The 21118-nt window shown below is 41.3% G+C and overlaps 1 protein-coding gene across 1 annotated transcript in view; it reads left to right on the top strand.

The window, feature by feature from the left end:
- Positions 1 to 21118, top strand: part of UTRN (utrophin) — a 387328-nt gene that overhangs the window by 69573 nt on the left and 296637 nt on the right. The window contains 10 exon segments of the mRNA XM_009646963.2: positions 5220 to 5312; positions 6730 to 6807; positions 10267 to 10359; positions 11232 to 11404; positions 14814 to 14929; positions 15976 to 16103; positions 16680 to 16883; positions 18028 to 18209; positions 18917 to 19067; positions 20513 to 20632. Of these exon segments, the coding sequence (XP_009645258.1) occupies positions 5220 to 5312; positions 6730 to 6807; positions 10267 to 10359; positions 11232 to 11404; positions 14814 to 14929; positions 15976 to 16103; positions 16680 to 16883; positions 18028 to 18209; positions 18917 to 19067; positions 20513 to 20632 (1338 nt within the window).

The following is a 21118-nucleotide window of genomic DNA, read 5'->3' as shown; positions in this document are numbered from 1 at the left end:
GTGAATCAGCTCCTTTCGGGCTGGTAGTGCCAGTTTAAAGCATTGGGGAACAAACGTGGCCTCTTTTTAAGTTAAGTCTGTTAATTATGTTCTTTTGTCTGTCTTATCAAGCCCTTGTCTCTACTACAGCAAGCCTGTGTGTGCAGCTCTGCTGGCAAAGCCCTCTGGGGCAGGCTGAGGGAAAAAGGGTTCTGCCAGTGCTTTTTTGCTGTCACAGCAAACGTAAGCAAAGCTGAGAAAAACTACCTTCTGTTAACTGATAAAAGTATTCAGCGAGGGGGATGTGAATGTTTTACACCCTGAACCGGCACAGTTCTCCCGGTACATGGTGTGTCCCTGCCTGTCCTCTGTAAATATAAAGTGGACCCTATTTTGTCTTTGAGAAAGGACCCATTATCTGTCTGGTATTTGTACTGTGCTTAGCACAATGTAGGCTGCTCCTTAAGTACTTACCAATGCAACCGTGACTAGCAATTTGCCCTTGCTGAAGGGCTCAGTGTGGTTTGTCACTGTCACTCTCTTAAGGCAAATACTTAAATTTCTTGGTCCGTTATGCTCAGTGATGGGCTGCTTCTCCTCACAGGATGCCGGCGGAGGCTGAACTGCAGTCTTTAAGTGTGTAGAAAGTGAGTAAAATATTGTCGCTTCTGAAAAGGAGAAAGTTAGATTGCCTTAGCATGCTGTGTATCAGGCAGGACTCTACAGAGATGTGCATTTTAGCTACTGCAGATACGTATATTTATTTTTGTGTGCGTGTGTATATATCTGTGCCTACAGGCTCTTTCAGAGGGCCAGATTGCTTTCTGGAGGTTAAGAGTGAGTGGTATGGGTGTGGGCAGGGGTGGCAGGGGAAGCAGTCTGCAGGGCCCCATGCCTTGCCTTTGCTGTAGGGTGGGAGAGGACCCCCCCTGAGCCCCAGCTCTTGCTGCAGCACACTGCTCTGCCCCAGCACAGAGCTGGTCCCAGGGCCGCCCGTTCCAGCCCGGTGCAGCTCAGGGCAGTGCTGTCTGTGTGGGGCCCGTCAGGTGCCCCATGGTGGGTCAGAGCCAGGGTTTGGGGTGTTCCTTGCCCCGCTGGCTTGGATTGGGCTCCCTGACTAGAAGCACAGGTCCAGCCCTAGTGGTCATGTGTGGTGGCTCCCAGATTGTCCCCATGCTGCCAGAACAGCCTCTCCCAGGAGGCTCTGTGGCGAGTCTGACATGCAAAGGGATGGGGCTCTACATCAGTTTTCTCACAAGGAGATGGTGGTGATGGCAGCAGCCAGGCCTGGCTCTGGACTGGCCCGTGCCTGGTGTAGCAGGGTGTGCGTAGCTCTCCCACCAGCATCGCCCCACAGCTATTCCTTTTCTTGTGAAATGGAGGTAAGAGACCATCCCTTGGGCTGCTGTTTTATAAAACTATTTTCCAGATCCTTTCTAAGCTTAATAAACTTTGAGCCATGCAGCTGTCAGAAGTTGTGATACATAGCTGTTCTTTCTGAAGAAAGACAGTAGAAGACCTCCCGAAGCCCAGCGGGTTGCTATCCGACTGCATCGCAGGGAAGCCGGGCAGGATCTGGCAGCGCTGCGCACGGGGGGGCTGAGCAGTGATGTTCTGAACTGCAGACTGTGTGGCTCAGGCAATCAGATCCTGTGTGGAAATGTGAGTCTAGGTGTGAGGAAAATGCACAAGTGGGAGGAGGCAGGGTGAGCGGAGGTGAGTGCAGCAGGCGGCGTGGTCTCCGCTCCCATTGCGACAGCAGCGCTGTGGGCTGGCTTTGTGCCCTGGTGGGACAGCTGGGGCTGCCTGGGTGGCTGTGGCCGCTGGTGCCAGGTGCTGGCATGCCCCTCAGGTGGGTGTGGGAAGCTGGCAGAGCAGGTTTCCAGCCTTCCTGACGGGTGTGCTGCAGTGGAGGTGGCGATGGGCTTGGTGGGGTGGGTGCTGCAGTCTGTCCTTAGCCAACTTGAGTCACCCTGCACTTGTAGAAGGGCTTCCCATGAACTGAGTTCCTTCCCACAGAGAGTGTTTTGCTAGACTTCAGTAAATACAGAGGCTTTGCATGTTGCTGTGTCTCTGTGTTGAGGATAGAGGATACTTTAATAAACTAGGAAAGGAGTAGCTTAGACTGCATAAATAATTTCATATTCTCCTGCTGACTCTTTAAACTTGACAGCAAGATGTGGCGCTCTGATGGCCAGTGAAATGGAAAAAACATTCTCCTGAGAACGCGAATCTGAATTACTTCCACCATGACAGCAGGGCATGTTGCGTAGGGCTGGAACGTGCCGTGACCTGCCGAAATGAATGACTGAAAGCAGTAAGTCATTCGGCTTGTTTTCATGGGTGTGAAGTGAGGGGATGGGAAATAAAGAAAGGAGGCTGTGTGCTCTCGACGCCCTTGTTGCACTGTGTTAAATGAGGCATCTTTCTGCCTTTTGAGCTGATCCAAATACTTTTTTTTTTTTCTTCTTTTTAAACTTCTGGACCTAAGGTGACAAATTTATTGAGGATATATAGCTATAGGTTTCTCAATTTTGGTGTTATCAGTCTATGTTATACATGTGTGCCTTGTTTTAACTATATAATTATGATTAATTATATAACTATAAAGGCCTTACTTCTGTAAGGCCTTTGACACGGTCTCCCACAACATCCTTGTCACTAAATTGGAGAGATACAGGTTTGATGAATGGGCTGCTAGATGGATAAGGAATCAGCTGGATGGCTGCATCCAAAGAGTTGCGCTCAGCTGCTCAGTGTCTAAATGGCTGTCAGTAGCACGTGGTGTCCCTCAGGGATCCGTATTGCAACCCTAGCGTTCAGTATCTTCACCGATGACATGCAGTGGGTTTGAGTGCACCCTCAGCAAGTTTGCAGATGACACCATGCTGAGCGGAGAAGTTGATTTGCAAGAGGGAAAGGATGCCATCCAGAGGGACCTTGACAGGCTAGAGGAGTGGGCTCCTGCAAACCTTATGCAGTTCAGAAAGGCCAAATACAAGGTCCTGCAGCTGCGTCAGGGCAATCCCCTATATCCATACAGACTGGGGGATGAATGGATTGAGAGCAGCTCTGTGGAGGACTTGGGGATACTGGTGGATGAAAAGCTGGACATGAGACTTCAGTGTGCCAATTGTAGCCCAGAAGGCCAATCATATGCTGGGCTGCATCAAAAGCAGTGTGGCCAGCAGGCTAAGGGAGGGGATTCTGCCCCTCTGCTCTGGTGAGACCCTGCACTTCAGTGGCTAAGAGGTATTTGCTTTCACAACGAGCGTTTGAGTCATATTGCATCCTGTGAGACCTTTATTAGCTCCTTCTGTCTGCTCTTCTGGACACGTGAACAGTTTCCTCATGCCCTTACCAACCTAAATTTAGTTTGTGTGGTGATACAACCAGATTGAAACCAAATTTTGCTGGCATCTGGGGTAATTACACTGTGGATCATCTCCCCCCGTTGTATACCACAAACAGTACAAGAGGCTTCCATGCATCTACTCTTAGGTGTTCCTGTTCTGTTCTAGCGTGCTTTAAAAGTTTGGTTAAGTTGCTATGCAGCAGCAAAGCATCTGCATCATCTGTGAAAAGTGCCTGTGCTAGGAGGAAAGCCTGGTCCCTTACCGTGCTAGAAAGGGTACAATTCAGCTCAGGAAGTGGCAATATGTAATGGCAGAATGTTATCAAATGCTGATATTTAACGAATACTCCTATTTGGTATGGGTCTGACAGCTACATAGCTTTCTGCACCCTTTACCTAAGTATGTGTCAACATGTGTATATACATGTTTTTAAGCATGGCTTGTAAAAGTAATTGAAGAATAAATCTGCTACAAAAACTCATTGCAAAACTAATTTAGTATCAGACACTAGCAGACTAATGGACTAGGGCTAGCATGTCTGTATTTTTAAGAAGTGACCTGAGTTATATGATCATTCTTGCCACTATTTAGCTGGTTGATACTATGAGTTACATTTAGGTATGTTTCTGTACAGGAGATTAATATATGGCTCTGCAGCTATTTAACTTTGATTTCTTGTGAATAGTTTTAGTAGCATAAAATCTAATTAAAGCAGATATTTAAGAAAAACCCTTATGGTTTTTTTTGAAAAACAGATGTTTGCCAGAAAATGAGGTTTAGTGGGCAGTTCCAGCTCTCTTCCTGACTTGTTAGCTGGCATTTGGCAATTACTAGCAGCTGTCAGGGCAGGAGGAGATAAGTGAAGGTAGTGGAGATCTCATGTCATGTAAGATGGGCTTTTGACAGCCTTCTTTCAGAAGAGCAATGTTATAAAGCCAAGGTGACAGAGAAAGACAATATTGGAGTTTTAGGTACTTCTTAGAAAATATTTTTCTTCTCAATTTGGCACTTCAAAGGGACACTGAGAACAGTAGCTTAATTGATCTCCTGGCAGCCAGCAGGTGAATATTACAAAGCAAATGCACTTACTTAGTTGCTGGCTGCCTGTCTCTTCTCCCCCTGCCCTGTAACATGTTCCCATGTTAACTTTCTTAGGGTCTTAGAAGAAATAAGATTAAAAGGGAGTATGGAAAAGGTTAACATGATTCGGCTGTCATCTACCACCATTCTTGTACAGGGTTGCTCCGCCCCCAAAGAAAATGAATATTTGTAATGTATGATTTAGAGTAGCTCTGAGTTTCACACCTTGCTACTTTTTCCAAGGCAGAGAAAATGATTCATTTGTTTCAATATATATTATACCTTTTGATCTACTAGTCTGTGTGGAGGAGTGGCAGCTCGTTATGCAGGGCTCAATTCCAAGTCCTTTTTTGGTGGGTTTTTTGTTTTTTAAATCTGAGAGAATTTGTCCCAATAGCTTCTTTCTGAAAAGCCCCAGTTTATTCCCCCTTTAGATGCAGCCAGACCTAAGCATTCTTTCTCAAATGACTCCTCAAACTTGCCAACTTTTTTTCTTTGCCATCTTTGCGTGTTAATGCATCTACCCTAATGTGAGCCAGCATGCACTGATTTGGTTTCTCAGTAGCAGGCTGCTGATGCACAGAACCATAGAGATGGGGAGAAGAAAAACACTGAAGAAGGAAAGGGTGCCTTCCTTGTCATTGTCACACTCCCCTAGCTTTTTTTTTTTTACTACAATCAGTACCAAGCAAGAATGAATCAGTACCAAAGAAGAACGATCTGAAAGATAAAAAGGAAAAAGTACCTTTTTCAGGGAGGTTCTGCTTAAACACTTTTTTTATTACTGTTTTGTTTCTTCTGCAGAGCGGGAAGCCCCCAGTTAAGGACATGTTTACAGATCTGAAAGATGGAAGGAAGCTTTTGGACCTTTTGGAGGGTCTGACGGGGAAACCTCTGGTAAGAGAAATGTGTATGAGTTGTGTTCCCGTTTATTTAAAAAAAACCCAAACCAACCAACCAATAAATAAACAAAACACAGAAAACACTCTGACATGTGATCTTTGTTTTTAATCTTAATTTATTTAAGAACCTATTTTGCTTGTAGTGTATACTTGCTCTCTACAGTTCCAGTGAAATTCCCATGAACTCCACTCATGGGGTACAGGGTCAAGCTGAAGTAACCCTCTCTTGAGGGTTAACATACTGTTTAGCAAAGCATGTAAAACCAGTGGTGTATATTTTAATAGAGATCTTTTACAGGTCTGCCTCTGGATGAATTAGAAGAGCAGCCTTTAGCTGGATACCTGTGGACTTTTTCTAATAAGCTCATGAAAGGTCCCTTAAAGAAAAAAAAGACAACAGCTAATAGGCAATGCAAAAATCTGCATCTCCATTGAAAAATCCTTTGTGATCTACAGATATAAAAGGGGTGAAAACTACTCAAGTCTTGTTTGGGAAAGTGCGTGTGGCTGAAAACTCTTCCCCTGCTAACAGTGATGCCTCTTCAGAAAGATACATGAGACATGGTGAAACTGTGCCATCACTTGGGATTAAATTCTTGGCTTCACTGTTTATAATAACCTCAAATCATTTATTGACCTTATGGGGAATCTTCAGCCATTTAAAAATTCCCCTTGCAAGCTTGCCTGTTTTTAAACAGATATATTTCAGTAGTACTTCTAATGATTTTTGATCTGATTTGAAGCATGCTGAAGGCAATAGGACTTTTTTGGCTTCTAATTCTGTTGACTACTGTGTTCCAAGCTCACCTCCATGCTCTTGCAGTATAATAATGTTCTGTCACAGGAATTAAATTGCTGTAATTAAAAGCAAATGGAGTGGCAGGTATTGTCAAGAGTTGCAGTGGCTTGGTTGTTTTTTGTTTTGTTTTTGTTTTTTTCCCAATATTAAAAGGAAGGGAAAGTCAGGAAGCATAACTTCTTCCCAGTATGCAAAGATCTAGCAGGCTTTTGGTGCCAGAAAAACAAATTGCTGCTTGTTCCCTCTTGGGAGCCAAAAAATTTCAACTACTCTGGCAAATGTTCAAAACCCTCAGATTTTCCCCGGGAACTCCCACTTTGCTGTTGTATTGCCAGTTTATAATTCTGCAGATGCTGGGAATAAAAATTCTGAACTTACTGAAGATGAGCTGAAACACATTTTGAATCTAAAGCTTGTCCTGTGCCTTGAAGTGAGGAATAATGTTCTGATGAGTTTTGTAATTGTTGTGGATGATCTTGTTTGATTTTTGTTTCTACTTAAAAAAAGTCTGGAGAAAATTAAGACAAATTTCCTGTTGTCTGCTCTAGCATTTCTTTTATTTGGTCTGTCAAGTTAACTCTGATGTGAACAGATTGTAACTTTTTATTTTCAGCCTAAAGAACGAGGTTCTACACGAGTACATGCCTTAAACAATGTCAACCGAGTACTGCAAGTCTTGCATCAGAACAACGTGAGCGTGTTTTTCCACAACTTTTTGATAGACTCTTCAATTTATTCCTGTGTGTAAATTTGTTAAAAATGCAGAGAATAAGGATTTTTTTGGTACTTAAAATGAGAATTCAGCGAGAAGGGTAAACTGTTCTCAGTTTTTATCTGTTGTAGAATTTATGTCCGTCAATTTTGTGAAATCTTAAAATGCTGACTTAATAATGGTATTAACTAAACTGTGTTTTGCTGAGATGTGTTCAGCTCCCCAAACAAAGGTGACTTGAAGCTCTGCTATGCATAGCTCATGAACCTGGCAGGATAAAAACGTAATTTCCAATGATGATGCGTAACTTGTGCAAAAATCTGTAAGTGTATGACAGGTTTTGTGTGTCTCTGTTTTATGTGTCCTGCTCTCAAAATCCAGGAGGATCTTTCTATTGTCATCTGTCAGGTCTGTGTCAAATGTGTACTGAGTGTTTCTAATTTGGAGCTTTGGTAACTTATCAGAAGACTAAACAAATAATCCACCCCAATCCTTCTTTAAGAAAAATGAGAATAATTGTTTCTTTTTTTTTTTTTTTTTTTTTTTTTTTTTACTGCCTGGAAGCCAGTGATGCTGTAGGAAAGTGATTTTATTTTTTCCCTGAAGAACAATTCCTGATAAGTGTACTCTACATTTAGAATTTCTATTTGTGAATGTCAGGGCACTAAAATAACATAAGAACATTCTGGCAATAAAATAAATCTAGTGCAAAAAGGCACTGACATATTTATGTAAACTGCTGATTGAAGAGTGATACAAACATGCTGTATAGTACTGCAATTTCCCCTCCGTGTTGGTGGACTAGTGTCATGTTTCTAGGAAGGAGCCAAATTTAGTGGTGGGTTGTTTGGTTTTTTTTTTTTTTTTCCTTGAGGTACTGTAAATACTGATTAACTTTTTTGTAAGGATAAGTAATGAGTCTTTCCAGCTTGAAATTGATTTATTTTATGAAGATAATAAATGAAATAATATCGAATTACAATAACTAATTAGTTCTTCCTTAAGCTAGCAGGATCTAGGTTTCTATAAGTAAACAGATGGTGTTCGTTAGCTGAAGGTTGTTAAGGTCATGTACATGATTTATACCTACTGCTTAACTTGGTTATAAAGTGTGTGTGTTAAGATGAAAGGGAAAAGGCTTCCACTGGGAAGCAGTTGTGTTCTGTTGCCTGAGAGTTTGTGGGCTATACGATATTCATAACTCGTGAAATAATTTATGAAAGTGTTTAAATATATATTGCAAGGATCAGACAAGCCTAGAGTGTAGATGTTCAAGTGATCCTGTGAACCTCATCCGTTTGGTGAGCAGAATGGTTCGAAGTAATGAATTTCAACTTCTTTGATTTGTGGAACAAGTTTTTAGAAATAAAATAATAATAAAAAAATCCACTGGAAATCATTCCACATAGCCAATATTAGTCTACTATCAGAATAACTGACTGTCTACTGTCAGCTTTCTTTTTTTTTTTTGATTATCTTTTCTTAAGTCTCAGTAGTCCACTCACCGTCCTAGTGGATTGCTGGCTGCATCCTGCAAAGCATTGATTTAGTTCAGAATCATTAAAATACAAAAATGGATACGTGGAATATTTTCTTTTAGGTATGGTGTAGATAGCAGGAGGAATGTGTTGTTGTTGTTTCTATTATCGATGTGTGATTAAAAAATGTGAAGGGTTTTTTTGTTACCCGTTCTCAGGAGTGATTTTCTTCTATTACCGGTGCAAAAGCTCTTGCAATGTAATCATTTAATTTTTGTGCCCTTGACCTCTAGTCTTGCTTTCTGCTCCTTGTATTTTAGAGTGCTTTCCAGTGCGTTGCTTAATGATCAGCACTGGTGATTCTGTTGGCCTGGTTTGGCCTCTTTAACTTACAGGTGTCTTAATATATATGCCCGGTATTTGCAGAAAGTATTGCTGTAAGATTCTGTTCCAGCTGCTGTAAAAATTGGGAGAGGACAATCCACAAGCTTCCTTAGTGCTTTGAAGTGTGATTTGTGGTTCTATGTTAATCTCGCCAACACAGTTTTGATTTGATTCTCCTAACCAAGAAACCTGTGGGGAACTGAAAATTGTCAAGATGATATCTGAAAGCACTGAGGTTACAAGTACATTTTGCAGAATTGAAGCTATTTGTGATTGTGTGATAAGAGGAAAAATATTCATGGAATACCATTATATTCTCATGTATCAGCAATATTCTCTAAAACTACTGAGAGCCAGAGCGTGGGTTCTGTCACTGTCTTGTGATTGTCCATGTTGTTTAATTGCTAGCCAGCTCCTTGATGCAGGTTTTGTCTCTGTGACCAGTTCTGATCCCATGCAATGCCCAGATACAGTTCTCAGAGTTAGCGTAAGCTGGGAGGTGTTTCTGGTAGGTGCTGTGGATAACACTGTTTTGGAGCAGGGGTGAGAAAGGGAGAAGAACCCTTTCCCATTGAGGTGAAATGCATTCTGCTGCTTACCCCTTGGGGCTGGAGGATGCTCCTGGCTCAGGTTATTTACAAGAATGAAGCCCCACCATCTGCCTGTGTGGGAAGTGCGTTGCAGCATCTGCTATCTGTGTGTGTACACCCAGGGAGGTATTTGTCTCCTCTGCCATAGGCAGCTGTTCCTAGCCCAATTCCCATAGGCAGGGTGGTGACTAACGCAGTGTGGCTGCTGTTGGTTCCCTCCAGAAGGTGGTTTGGAGTTAGTGCTGCTTTCTCTGTGTTGACTGACTGGAGACTTGATGCCCCAATTTGGTTCAGACTAAAGCAGCACCAAGTGAGTATCTGGTAGTGTGCTCTAAGCTTTGCTGCTTTGGAGGTCTGCATACTGGAGGGTAGCTGCTCCTGCCCTCTTGCTTACTACAGTTATCTCCTTGTCTCTCTTCCTGTGTGTTTTTCTTTTTAATGATCTCAGTTAGCCCACCACCGAGTCTGTATGGGGTCCTATGCACATAGGAAACTTGAAAATTTTATTTTTCATTTGAGCTTTTGGTCTCCTTATATAAATGTGTCCCATTTGGATGCTGGTTCATGCGAAGGACAAACCTACTCTTAATTACAGACTCTTCATAGTTCTGTAATATCTTTAAAGGTGTGTAGGAGCAAGACTGCTGAACTGTGGTTTGGTTTTTTATTAGTATCAGATCCTTTGTGTTTGCATTTCTGTTGGTCAGTTTTGACTGCTGGTATGCATCTGTATGTTAGAAGAGAAGATAAAACTCTTCCAATGGAGTATCTTCTTTGGTGTCATCTTTTGTCATGTTGCTTAAGCAGTTGTCATGACAAATTCAGATAGACAGCACTCTGATGTCTCTGGTTCTATCTTTCTAACTACTTTTTATTTCAGAACACTTGATAATATGTGGCTGGACAGCCAGGAATATGGGGTGGGGCTGTGACTTGAAGCTGTGATAACAGTGTTTAGTAATATAAAGTTGATCTGACTTCTCCAGGTGGAGTTGGTGAATATTGGAGGAACTGACATCGTTGATGGAAATCATAAGCTGACGCTGGGGCTGCTCTGGAGCATTATCTTGCACTGGCAGGTGAGAGGCTTCTGTGAGATCTCTTCCTTTCCAGGAATCTGCTGGGATTCTCACAAACCTTCCTGGGGTTTTGGTGGCGGAAAATACTGCTTCTATTTTGGGCTGGTAAATAAAGGCAGGCCAGTGTTTGGTTTCTGAGCTCTGTCTATTGGCTGCCTCCTGACACGTATTCTTGTGTGCGTGCGTTGTGCTCAGTCTCTCAGTTTAGTTCCTGCTGGTCTTAACTGCGGAGAGGCTTTTTGGGCTGAAGCATTGTATTTATATTCCTTCCTCAAGGTTTTTATGCACTTTTGTTAGCAGGTGGTTTTTTTACTATCTAGGTAAGCTGTGTTGGGTTTGCATCTTATATGCTGCTCTGTAGGTTTGTTTCTCAGTCTCATAGATTGAATTGATCCTGGTTTATCCAGGTACCCAGCAGGATCATTGAATTCACTTGGAGGGACTTTGGTGGATGCTTACACATAGTCCCCAGGCAACAAACTGCTTTTGTTGGCTGAGCAGGTATCCTCTTCTTGCAGAAAACCTGTGCAAGCTGTATTTTTGGTGTTTGCTTACTGGTGGAACTGCACAAGGCAGTGAGAAATACTATACCCCACGCTTAGCGCAGGCAGCACTGAGGAGAGGGGGGAGGATTGTAATGTAAGAGTAACGTGCCATTGTCACATGAAGTATTACTGGTTCTTATAATCAGTAGAGTGCAAGATAGCCTGAAGACTCCTATTCCTGGTTTTCATGTGAGGAGTTAGAGTTTGATTCATAGCTCTTCATGGGGAAGACCCTTTCACGATTTGTGATATAGCCTGGTTCAAAGGTTTTGTAAGCAGGAAAGGTGGAGAATGAGTCTGTAAGGTGTGGTTGCTGCTGTCTTGCAGGTGAAGGATGTCATGAAGAACATCATGTCAGATTTGCAGCAGACCAACAGTGAGAAGATCCTGCTGAGCTGGGTTCGGCAGTCCACAAGACCTTATAGCCAGGTCAATGTTCTGAACTTCACCACAAGCTGGGCAGATGGACTCGCCTTTAATGCTGTCATCCACAGGCACAAGTAAGTAGCAAACAGCTTATCTTAGACCTAGTGAGGTAAGCTGCTTTTTTCCCATGTCTTCATGCTTGAGCATTTGACAGCTTCTAGCCAGTTTCGGTGACTCATTGTTTGGTTTTTTTTTGTTGTTGTAACGATAACAGCTGAGAGGGATGTTGCCAGAGCCTTGCAAAGGATGCAGCCAAGGCAGCAGTGTGACTCTGTTACACTTGCTAATTGAAGTGGATTTACATCCCACTTAGTATGCATTATACAGTGAACATGCTGGACAGGTCTCTGCAGGGGAGGTTGACCACCTCTTTCCCCTGTACTTCCTTCCTCCTGCCCTCCCTCCTCTGCAAAGGGAAACATTTCTTCAGTCAGAGTCTGCTGTATCATTTTAGTGGGAAGATAGAGAAGTGTCAAAACAGAGGAATAAGAAAGTCAGGCTCAGTAGCTTTTCTTAGTTTTTCAATGTATGTTGCTTGAAAGACAATGTATGCAGTTCTTTCAGGAGAACTGTTGAGTAGAACAATCAAAGGGTCGTAGAATACTTTAGGTATTGGTAGCGTATTCATTGGTTTGTTCATTATACTTTATAAGGAATGCTGTTAAAGCTTCTTTGCACAGATCTTTTGTGTTCTTTCTGATTTTTGGAGAACTCTTTGGTAGTCTAAAGAAATCATCATTACAGACTCCTATGAAACTTACATACCAGTACTTTCTTTTTTCTTTTTTCTTTTTTTTCTTGTACTTTTCTTTGAGATGTGCTTCTGGGCAATCCATTCTAAGCCAGCATACTTTAAATGAAGTCAGCTCATTGCTTTGCAAGGGCTTAACCCTTATGTTCTTAACCATAAATAACCATTTTAACATGGTAATGGTATGATAATAGCTAGAATTTAACCAGACCTCCTGGCCACCAGGTATCTGTCACAGCAAATGCTTTACAAACACCCAGAATATTTATAGCCTGCAGATACAAAGTGTTTGCAAAAGGGTACGTTCACTTTGAGCCTCCTGTTCCCTGCTCTGAAGTGCCCATTTGGCCTGTGCTGACTGAAATAACAGGCTCTGCCACGGGCTTGCTGGCTTCAGGACGGGTCTGCCCTGACACACCTATGTACCTTGAAAGCTAGGAAGTACTGTTCTGCAAAGGCAGAGCAATACTGGCAAAGGTGTCTCTGGAGTTTATCAGAGGTATTACTAAGTTCCTTTTCTGGATGGTATGAGCTGTACTGGTGGTTTTCATACTGGTGTAATTGCCTGTAGTGGCGTAGCTCTGCTGCTGAAGGTGTGAAGCTGTGTGATGGAGAGAGTGCTGGCTTTAGAGACAAGTGAGACCGAGGTGACCTGAGGGAAGCAGAAGGAGAGAGGTAGCAAAACGGGCTTCAGGCTGTTTGTTCTTTGTGGGATCTGAAGTCTGTGAGCTCTGCCCTTTTTGGAGCACTGTTAAGTAGCAAAAGCCCCTGCTGAAAACTTTGAGTAACTGTGCTTTCCTCTGGCTTCCTAAAATTTCTCAGTTACCTGGCTTTGCTGATCTCTGAGCCTTTTATTCTCTCTTCCTGGGAGCCTGGCAGCTGGCAGCGTGTCAGAATTCAGCTTTGCTGTCCCTGGGCACCAGTGTTTTAGCCAGATAAACAGTATGTTCCCCACATTTCTGAGAAATCTTGAGTTGGGTTTAAATTTAGGTCGGTTTTAAAAGAGCAGCTTTAAAAGACACTTGCAAGGAACAAGGGGATTGAGGCAAGCGGCAGAAGTGGCAGGACAACAAAGCTATTTAGCTTATCCAGACAGTAGTGCTTCCCTGCCTAAGGGGCATTTTCAGTATTGCTTTTTTAATTTAGCTTAATATGACACTTAGTATAGGAGAATTTTTGTGGATCCCATTAAGAGGTTTAGTAGCTTGCTTTTCTCTTTATGTACCTATCAACAATTGCTAGCAGTGCTACCTCTTGGCTATAATATCTACTAACTTTGTAACACTTGCCCTATTACCTCATATAATTTTATTAACACTTTACTGTGTTGGTCTCTTTCCTAATATTAGCTTAGTTCCTCTTTGAATTGAATTCTGGTCTTTGGTACAATTTTCTTGCTCATAGGTAAATACCTGGATTGCATTTTATTAAAATTTGTGTTATCACAGCAGCGTGCAGGTAGTGCATATACAATATACTTATTGCAAATGTGTTTTTCAAAGTAAGAGTCTCTGCTAAAGCTTTATGTGAATCTATGTGGCTATCCTTGTTACTTCCTGCATGAGGATATGGTATTCTGCTAGCTTCTCTCAGGATCTTTGCCTATCTCTGTTCCCTGCTTACCCCACATCTCTGTTCCCCACTCACCCCACCTTCCTCTGGCTCTTTGCTTCTCAGACCCTGCTGACTTGTGGCCTCCCATAACAGATAATGGATGTTAAAAGGATACTCTCAGGTCAATTTACAACTGAATTAAGTATTAAAAGAATTAAAGGCAAGCCCGTCTCTTCCTCCCCAAGTTCTATAAAGCACAGAATCAATAGCAGTTGTTGAAATGAGAAGCCACTATTACAGGGGAATGGCAAGTATTTTTATGGCTCTGTGGTCTCACAGCTGTGCTGCTGCAGCAGGAGGCTGATCATGCTCTGATGGTGTCGGTACCACTAGGAGAGGGCCCTGTTTGCTGGCCCTGCTCCCTGCTCTGCTCTCTCCCCTTGAAACCTGCAGGTATGTTTTGGGTGCCCAGCTGGACTGGAGATTTGGTTTGGCTGACTCTCATGTGAGATGAAGGCTGCTGGCACTGTAAAGCGGTCAGCTCTTTGGTGTGATTTGGACTGTGACTCTCATGAGCACTTGTGATGGGGTGGGGTTTTTTGTAGGTTTTTTTTTTTTTTTTAATGGGGGAAAAAGGCCTAGGGGGAGGGTGAGTGAGCAGGGGAGGGGAGACTGTTGCTGCTGCTGGTTTCGGTGGTCTGGGGTGGTCACTGAGCCACATCACAAGTTTGGAATGAGGCTCTTCAGGAACAGTGTGACTCTTGATTGCCCAGCAGAGACTGATGCAGAAAGCATGTAGTAAACAGTAATGCTGTGAAAGAAACAGTTGAAGAAAACTGGTTCTGGAATAAATTTTAAGGACAGAGTTTGTTTCTTTTCTTGTTAATGGTATTTAATCTCCTGTTACAGCCCATGAGTACATGTATAGAATACGTAGAATGGAAGGTGGATATTGCTGTGAACATGCAGTCAGTTAATTGATTTGCGATTGCCAGATTCTCACTAAGAAAAAGAAAGCACGTATTTGTGTATATGCACTTACGCTTATATTTTGTGTGTATGTTTATATTACTTGGGTAGCTACCTTCATGTCTATAACTTCATATTCTGCATGGTATGGAATTTTTTTCTTCAGATAAAATTTACTGCTTTCTTTCCTGCTTTGTTTTTGCTTTTAGACCTGAGCTTTTCAGCTGGGACAAAGTTATAAAGATGTCCCCAGTTGAGAGACTGGAACATGCTTTCAGCATAGCCAAGAACCACTTGGGAATTGAGAAACTGTTGGATCCTGAAGGTGGGATATAGTTATTTTACTTGACTGGAAGCTTTTTTGAGCTATCTTGAAAGTAATTTCTTCTGTTGACATTTACTAGGAATACAAATTCCAGCAGTTTTTGTGCAGTGCTACTTTATTTCAAGCCCTTAAATTTGGGTTTAAAGGATGTAACTTGTAGGGTAAGGATATGTCTGTGTGTGTGTATGCTTCGGCTTCTTGAATGTTAAGGTTCAGATTGACTTACCATTCAGAGACAGTATACAGAAGGTGAAGTTGGTACCCTGGCTTTGTTTTATTTTAGGTAGGAGTCCTGCCCCAAAGGGCTGTACTCTTCAGATGAAGTAGAGCATTATGTAGAATGGGATAGCTTGAGAGTTCATGATCTTTTGTTCTTTATATATACACTGAGTAGCAGTAGCTGCCAATGCCATGAGTGCTTACCAGGAAAATTCTGTGGCTCCTTTTTGAAATCCTGAGCTGTTGCTCTGCTTTGAAGTGAGCCTCTAAAGATTCATTCTGTAAGACAAGCTATCAAACTCTATAAATTCAAGCACCACCACCTCTTAAAAAAAAAAAAAAAAAAAAAAAGTGTTAAGTGTATGGGTAGAACTCAAACTGGTGTAAGTGAACCTGAGTTGGTGAAACTCTTTTCCATGTGAAAAGTAAGAAAATGAACTGACCAATGCTGGGAGTGGGGATAGAGCCCAAGTGGAAATGCTTGTTTATGTGGGATACTGTCCCTGAACTGCATTTCTGCTTGGGAGATGCTCCAGAATAATTTCCCCAAACAGTTTTTATTCCTTAGTAACTTCAGGTTTGGGCTCTTACTTCAAAAAGATCATGCCTTTTAATGTGAATTCACTTCCAAATGTAGAAACTTTTAAAAGAATTTTTTCTCCTTCATAATGCTTCCAACATATGTAAAATCTGGCCTTTTAACTTAAAGCTTACTAAAGGCTACTCAACAGGAGAAACAGTGATTTACACTATATGTAAAGTCTTAACTGTATGATTTAGAAAAGCAGATTCTTCATTTAGTTTTTCCTCATATTTTGTCTTTGCAGATGTTGCTGTACAGCTTCCAGACAAAAAGTCTATTATTATGTATTTAACCTCTTTGTTTGAGGTCCTTCCTAAGCAAGTTACTATGGAAGACATCCGGGAGGTGGATGGAGAGTTCAACATGCAACAGGTGTGTTTGTCATCAAAGTCTTGTTTTATTTTTAGCTGATCTTCAGGCTTGTCATTTACCTGTGGAACATGCCTTCTATCTTGGGCAACACCATTGGGAAAATATGAAGAATCCTAGCATCATCTTTGTGATTGACTGCAGTCATTGTATCTTCTTTTTTCTTCTTTTCTGATTCATGTACAAAATCTTGTGTGTTGAGGTATAAAGCTCCATCTGTGTTACGCTTCTTTCTGCTGCTTCTCTCTCAGCAAACTGGAGAGCGTGATCCAAAGTCTTCAACTGGGTTTGCCACAGGACTTGTGATGGTGGTAGTGGTAGCGATTGGGATTTTGTTTGGATGCGAGATCCACTGTTAAATGAGCAAGAGTAAAGTCATCACTTCTATCCAGGTTCTTTATTTTAAAATGAAAGTTCATTGGTGGCAACTGTGGCCCTTCTCATTAAAATGTACTCAGTGATTACTTTTTAACATTTTTTTGAAGATTAAAAGGGGTCTTAGTTGTTCTGCTTTTAGTATCATTTGGGAAGGCGGCATCTCTGCACTTCTAAGACATCACTTTTCTCTTGGCTGCCTAGGCTGTAGCACTTGAAGAGGAGCAGAGCAGTTCTAGAGCAGAGACTCCCAGCACTGTGACAGAGGTGGATATGGACTTGGATAGCTACCAAGTTGCTCTGGAAGAAGTTCTTACATGGTTGCTGTCAGCTGAGGATGTGTTTCGGGAACAGGAGGAAATATCTGATGATGTTGAAGAAGTCAAAGAGCAATTTTCCACCCATGAAGTAAGCTTCTTTTGAAAATTCGTTTGGTTTTTTTTTTGTGTGTGTGTGAGCTGCAGAACTTCCACTTCATAGTCCTTATCCAAAACATGTCATTCTGTTTCTTTTATCTTGCTTTTTCTAAATTGAAAGCACCTCTAACTGAATGTGATGTGGTGTTTGGTGTTTTAGATTTTTCCTTTTTTTTTTTTGTTGACAAATAATAGCTTCTTGAAGGTGTGAGATCTCTCTTTAGGAGAACTTACACTGGAACATGCTTTGAAACTTTAATTTTTATTTTTTTTTTAATCAGCTTTTGGTGGCTGGCTTACTGGTGTCTGTAATACAAAGGCAGCCTGATCCAGGCTGATTTGGGCTTCTCTGCTGCCAACTACTAAAAAGCCTGGTCAGCCTTACGTCACTTGCTGTTAAATGAGGGCACTGCTGAAATTGATAATAATGTCAGTTTAATCCCGTGGTCTCCCTGTCATGATTAGCATAGTTTATTTCAGAAATGTATTATTGCTTCCAAATTATTGCTGTTTCCAAATTATTTTGTTTTGATTCTGTTCCAAGTCTGAACAAATGTTCTAATGTTGCTAAAAGTTTCAAGTGTCATGTTAGATGTTTTAGTTTTCTCCTGTGTCAATTTACTGTGTACAATTGAATTTAAAATCTGAATGCTGATCAATATGAAGACTTTTTTTCCTTGTGCTACAGTTTTAAAGCCATGAACTAAAGGAAGAAGTGTTCTGGGTTTATAGTAAATATGTGAATTTTTATTGTTATTAACTCATAGGGTTCTATTTGCTTTCCTGTGATACAAGTCAGATCTTGTTTTATGTTCTATCTATCATAGGTAAGTTTCTGTTTTGTTTTCTTGGTGCGTTTGTTCAAAGGCTGTCTTCTTACAAACAGCTTTTTCTCTGAGGTGGTCAGCTTTTTTCCCCTCAATTAACTTTGTCTTACTGGCTTCAGAATTTTTGTAGCTCACGGAGAATCTTCTATCAGAGAGAGGAACAGGTCTGCCATACTTGTGTGTTTGATGGTGCCAGCTCATTTTGCAGCACTCTTTCAAAGATGACAATTTATTAGGACATTTACAAATTCATGAGCTCCTGTAGGAGCTCACAGATCATGGTGATGTGGCTGTTTGTACCATTTTCAGCATTTTATGATGGAACTGACTGCACACCAGAGCAGCGTGGGCAGCGTTCTGCAGGCTGGAAACCAACTGGTGGCCCAGGGAAATCTGTCGCCCGAAGAGGAGTTTGAGATCCAGGAGCAAATGCTGCTGCTGAACTCCCGCTGGGAGGAGCTCAGGGTGGACAGCATGGACAGGCAGTCCCGGTGAGTTGTGCTGCACAACCTCTCCTAGAGCTGCAGGACTGACCTCTGGTGCTTATTGCATCTCTGAGGAGTTGGTTTGCATCCATTTGTAAGACCAGAATTAACTCTTCAGTTTGTGACATGAAATCCACCTTCTTCATGCTTCCCAAGGTGAAACAAAAGAAATGAACATAACTGGGGTTTTTTTGATTCTTATATAAAAGTATTTTGTGACTGTTATGTAAATGTGCCAGACTAAATATATAGCATCTACATGTAGTAGTTATATAAATGTGTTTTTAATATTGTTTCAGTAGTTTAAGTTCCTCAATAAAGCATACAGCAGATGTGGATAGCTCTGTGTGTTTACACAATTAAAAAGCACTTGGAATAATTTTTTCCTGCCTGTGGGTTATCAAGCTAAGAGCTGCACATCAAGGGAGGAACTGCATTTTGTTGCAACTCTCAGCAGGGGCTCTATTAGTGGCAAATCCCTGTTGCATGAAACAACCCCTGATATAAATTGCATGATTCACTAGCTTTTTTTTTTTTTTGTTAGGAAACAAGGATAATTAACTGTGTTTCCTAGCTTAAGGGTGAAAATTTTATTTGATGATAGCTAATTGGTTTATGAATGGCCTTGCTTCTTTCCTATAGGAGTTAGAACTTAGTCTCTTTCCTTGGGAAAACTGTTTCTGAAATAACTCTGCCTGTGCTTCCCCCTGCAGCCTGCATGACATGCTGATGGAGCTCCAGAAGCAGCAGTTGCAGCAGTTGTCCGACTGGCTGACAGTCACAGAAGAACGCATTCAGAAGATGGAATCTCAGCTCTTAGCGGAAGATTTGGAGTCCCTTCAAAAACAGCTGGAAGAGCATAAAGTAAACCTTTTTTGTCTGTTATGTAATACGTATGGGAGAAGTATTTGGAAGATGTGTATGTTGGTGGGTTCCTTAGCTGAGAAATTTGATTGTGTCAGAAGTAATATATAGCTTTATGCTGATGGGCTGCATTTGGTGTTTGGAAAAGGATGATGATGGGGTAGAAAGGAATTAGACGTTTCTGGAAGTGCTTTCTTAATTGAACACTTGAGCAGCAATGACTATAGCAGAAACTGAAAACTGTATTTCCTTCACTTCCTGCAGGAAATGAGGCCTCTTCAGGTAAATTGTTCATGTGAGGGACAGTATGAAATGTATTGTAGACAAACTTGCCTATAATGACTGGTAGGTATTACTAAAGCATGCTTGAGACTTGCAGATTAAAATAATGCAGGAGTTAAAACTGTTGGGAAGGGTCTTCCAAGTCACTGATTCCAGTCCCTGCTTTTACAGGGATTGCATCCTTAAGGGGGTGCATAGACACTGCTCTTCAATGTGCACAATGTTTTAGAAGTGGTTTGTTTCTCAGTTTAATTTTCTGGACAGGAGTCCAGCCTTTCTAGCCTGCAATGGTTTTTTTTGAAGGAAAAAGATGGCCTTTTGATACTTGTCATGGTTGCAGCTTTGTTTTTCATACTCAGTGCTGAGGTTTGACCTTCTCCGCAGCATGGGACATACCTCACAGAGCAAGAACTACAGAGTATTTTTAGTCTGTGTGATTTCCTGTCCCACATTTGCATTTGTTCTTCTGTCTTCAAAGTCTGGGGAGTTTGAGGTGTGTTGTTCATGGAGTAGCTTAGGATATTGTGGGATGAAAAGTGATATTTACAGTACTGTAAAGGCATATTGATCTTTCAGGGATATTTCAGAGGTAGGCTTTAACCATGGAATATGGAAGCTGTATGAATATTTAAATATACAGATTATTTCAAACTGGTTGGAACTATATGCTTTCTGCAGTTTTCAACTGTTGTCTTGGAACATCATGATCAGTTATAGCACTGTTGATATTTATTAGAATTATATTGTCAACAATTCAAACACGAATATTCTTAGTGATTTTTTTTTCCCTGTTTGGTGTGCCCTATGATACTTGCTTATTAAGAGTAATAGCTTTTTATAGAAACACTTAAGCTGTCTTACTTATAAGAGTAGACAAATAGAAAGTCAATGCGGTTGTCATGTGATTCTCTTAGTCAGGTATGGTGCATACAGCTTAAAGCACTCCTTCATGTTTTCCAGCATTTTAGCGGAACGGGTTGGGGTTCATTTCTAGCAGTCTTCTGCTTACACATTTAAAATGTGAAGTGATTCCCAGTGGTAAAATCTGTGCTTAACTGTTGAATCTGAAGTACTTTGCCACAGCAGTTGTGTTAGTCACTGGGGCCAAAATAGCAGATTAATAAATGTATTCAAAGTTGATAATCTCTGATTTGTTCTTCTAGAGCCTGCAGAATGACCTAGAGACAGAACAGGTGAAGGTAAACTCCCTAACGCACATGGTCGTCATTGTTGATGAAAGCAATGGGGAAAGTGCAACAGCTGTTCTGGAGGAACAATTGCAGGTAAAATGTTAGAACCCTCCTTTTTAACTGTAGTAGCAGGCACTTAAAGCCTTTGAACATAATTGTTAATCAACATTTTTATGCTTAAAGGCAATTTATTCTAGAAAGTAATTTGAAGCAATATTTTTTTAGAAGTAATGTTAATGTAAATAATTATTGAATTTGCTCAGAGTAAAACCTGGGAAAGTGCTTTGGTGACTTTCAGGCTCAATTCCTGATGAGTCAAGCTGTTCATGTTCCCAGTGACATAGGTACTTTTGTAGCGTATCCTTTCAGCAGTTTAATTAAAATGGAAAGATGCACAGTAGAACTCTTATTTCACATGAGTAATTTTTGTTAGGAAGCTAAAATCTGATGGGGAAAAATATTTAAAGACACGAGTACAATTCATCTGAAGAATATCGTGTGAAGTATTTTCCTGTTTTTGTGAGAAGTTAGACTGTAACATGAAGTATAGGGAGTATAAAGAAGAATCTATTGAAACGG

This window comes from Egretta garzetta, unplaced genomic scaffold (genome assembly GCF_000687185.1).
Source record: "Egretta garzetta isolate BGI_Z169 unplaced genomic scaffold, ASM68718v1 scaffold139, whole genome shotgun sequence".
Lineage (NCBI taxonomy): Eukaryota > Metazoa > Chordata > Aves > Pelecaniformes > Ardeidae > Egretta > Egretta garzetta.
The sequence above is the reverse complement of the archived record's forward strand: the minus strand, read 5'-3'. Positions and strand labels throughout refer to the sequence as shown.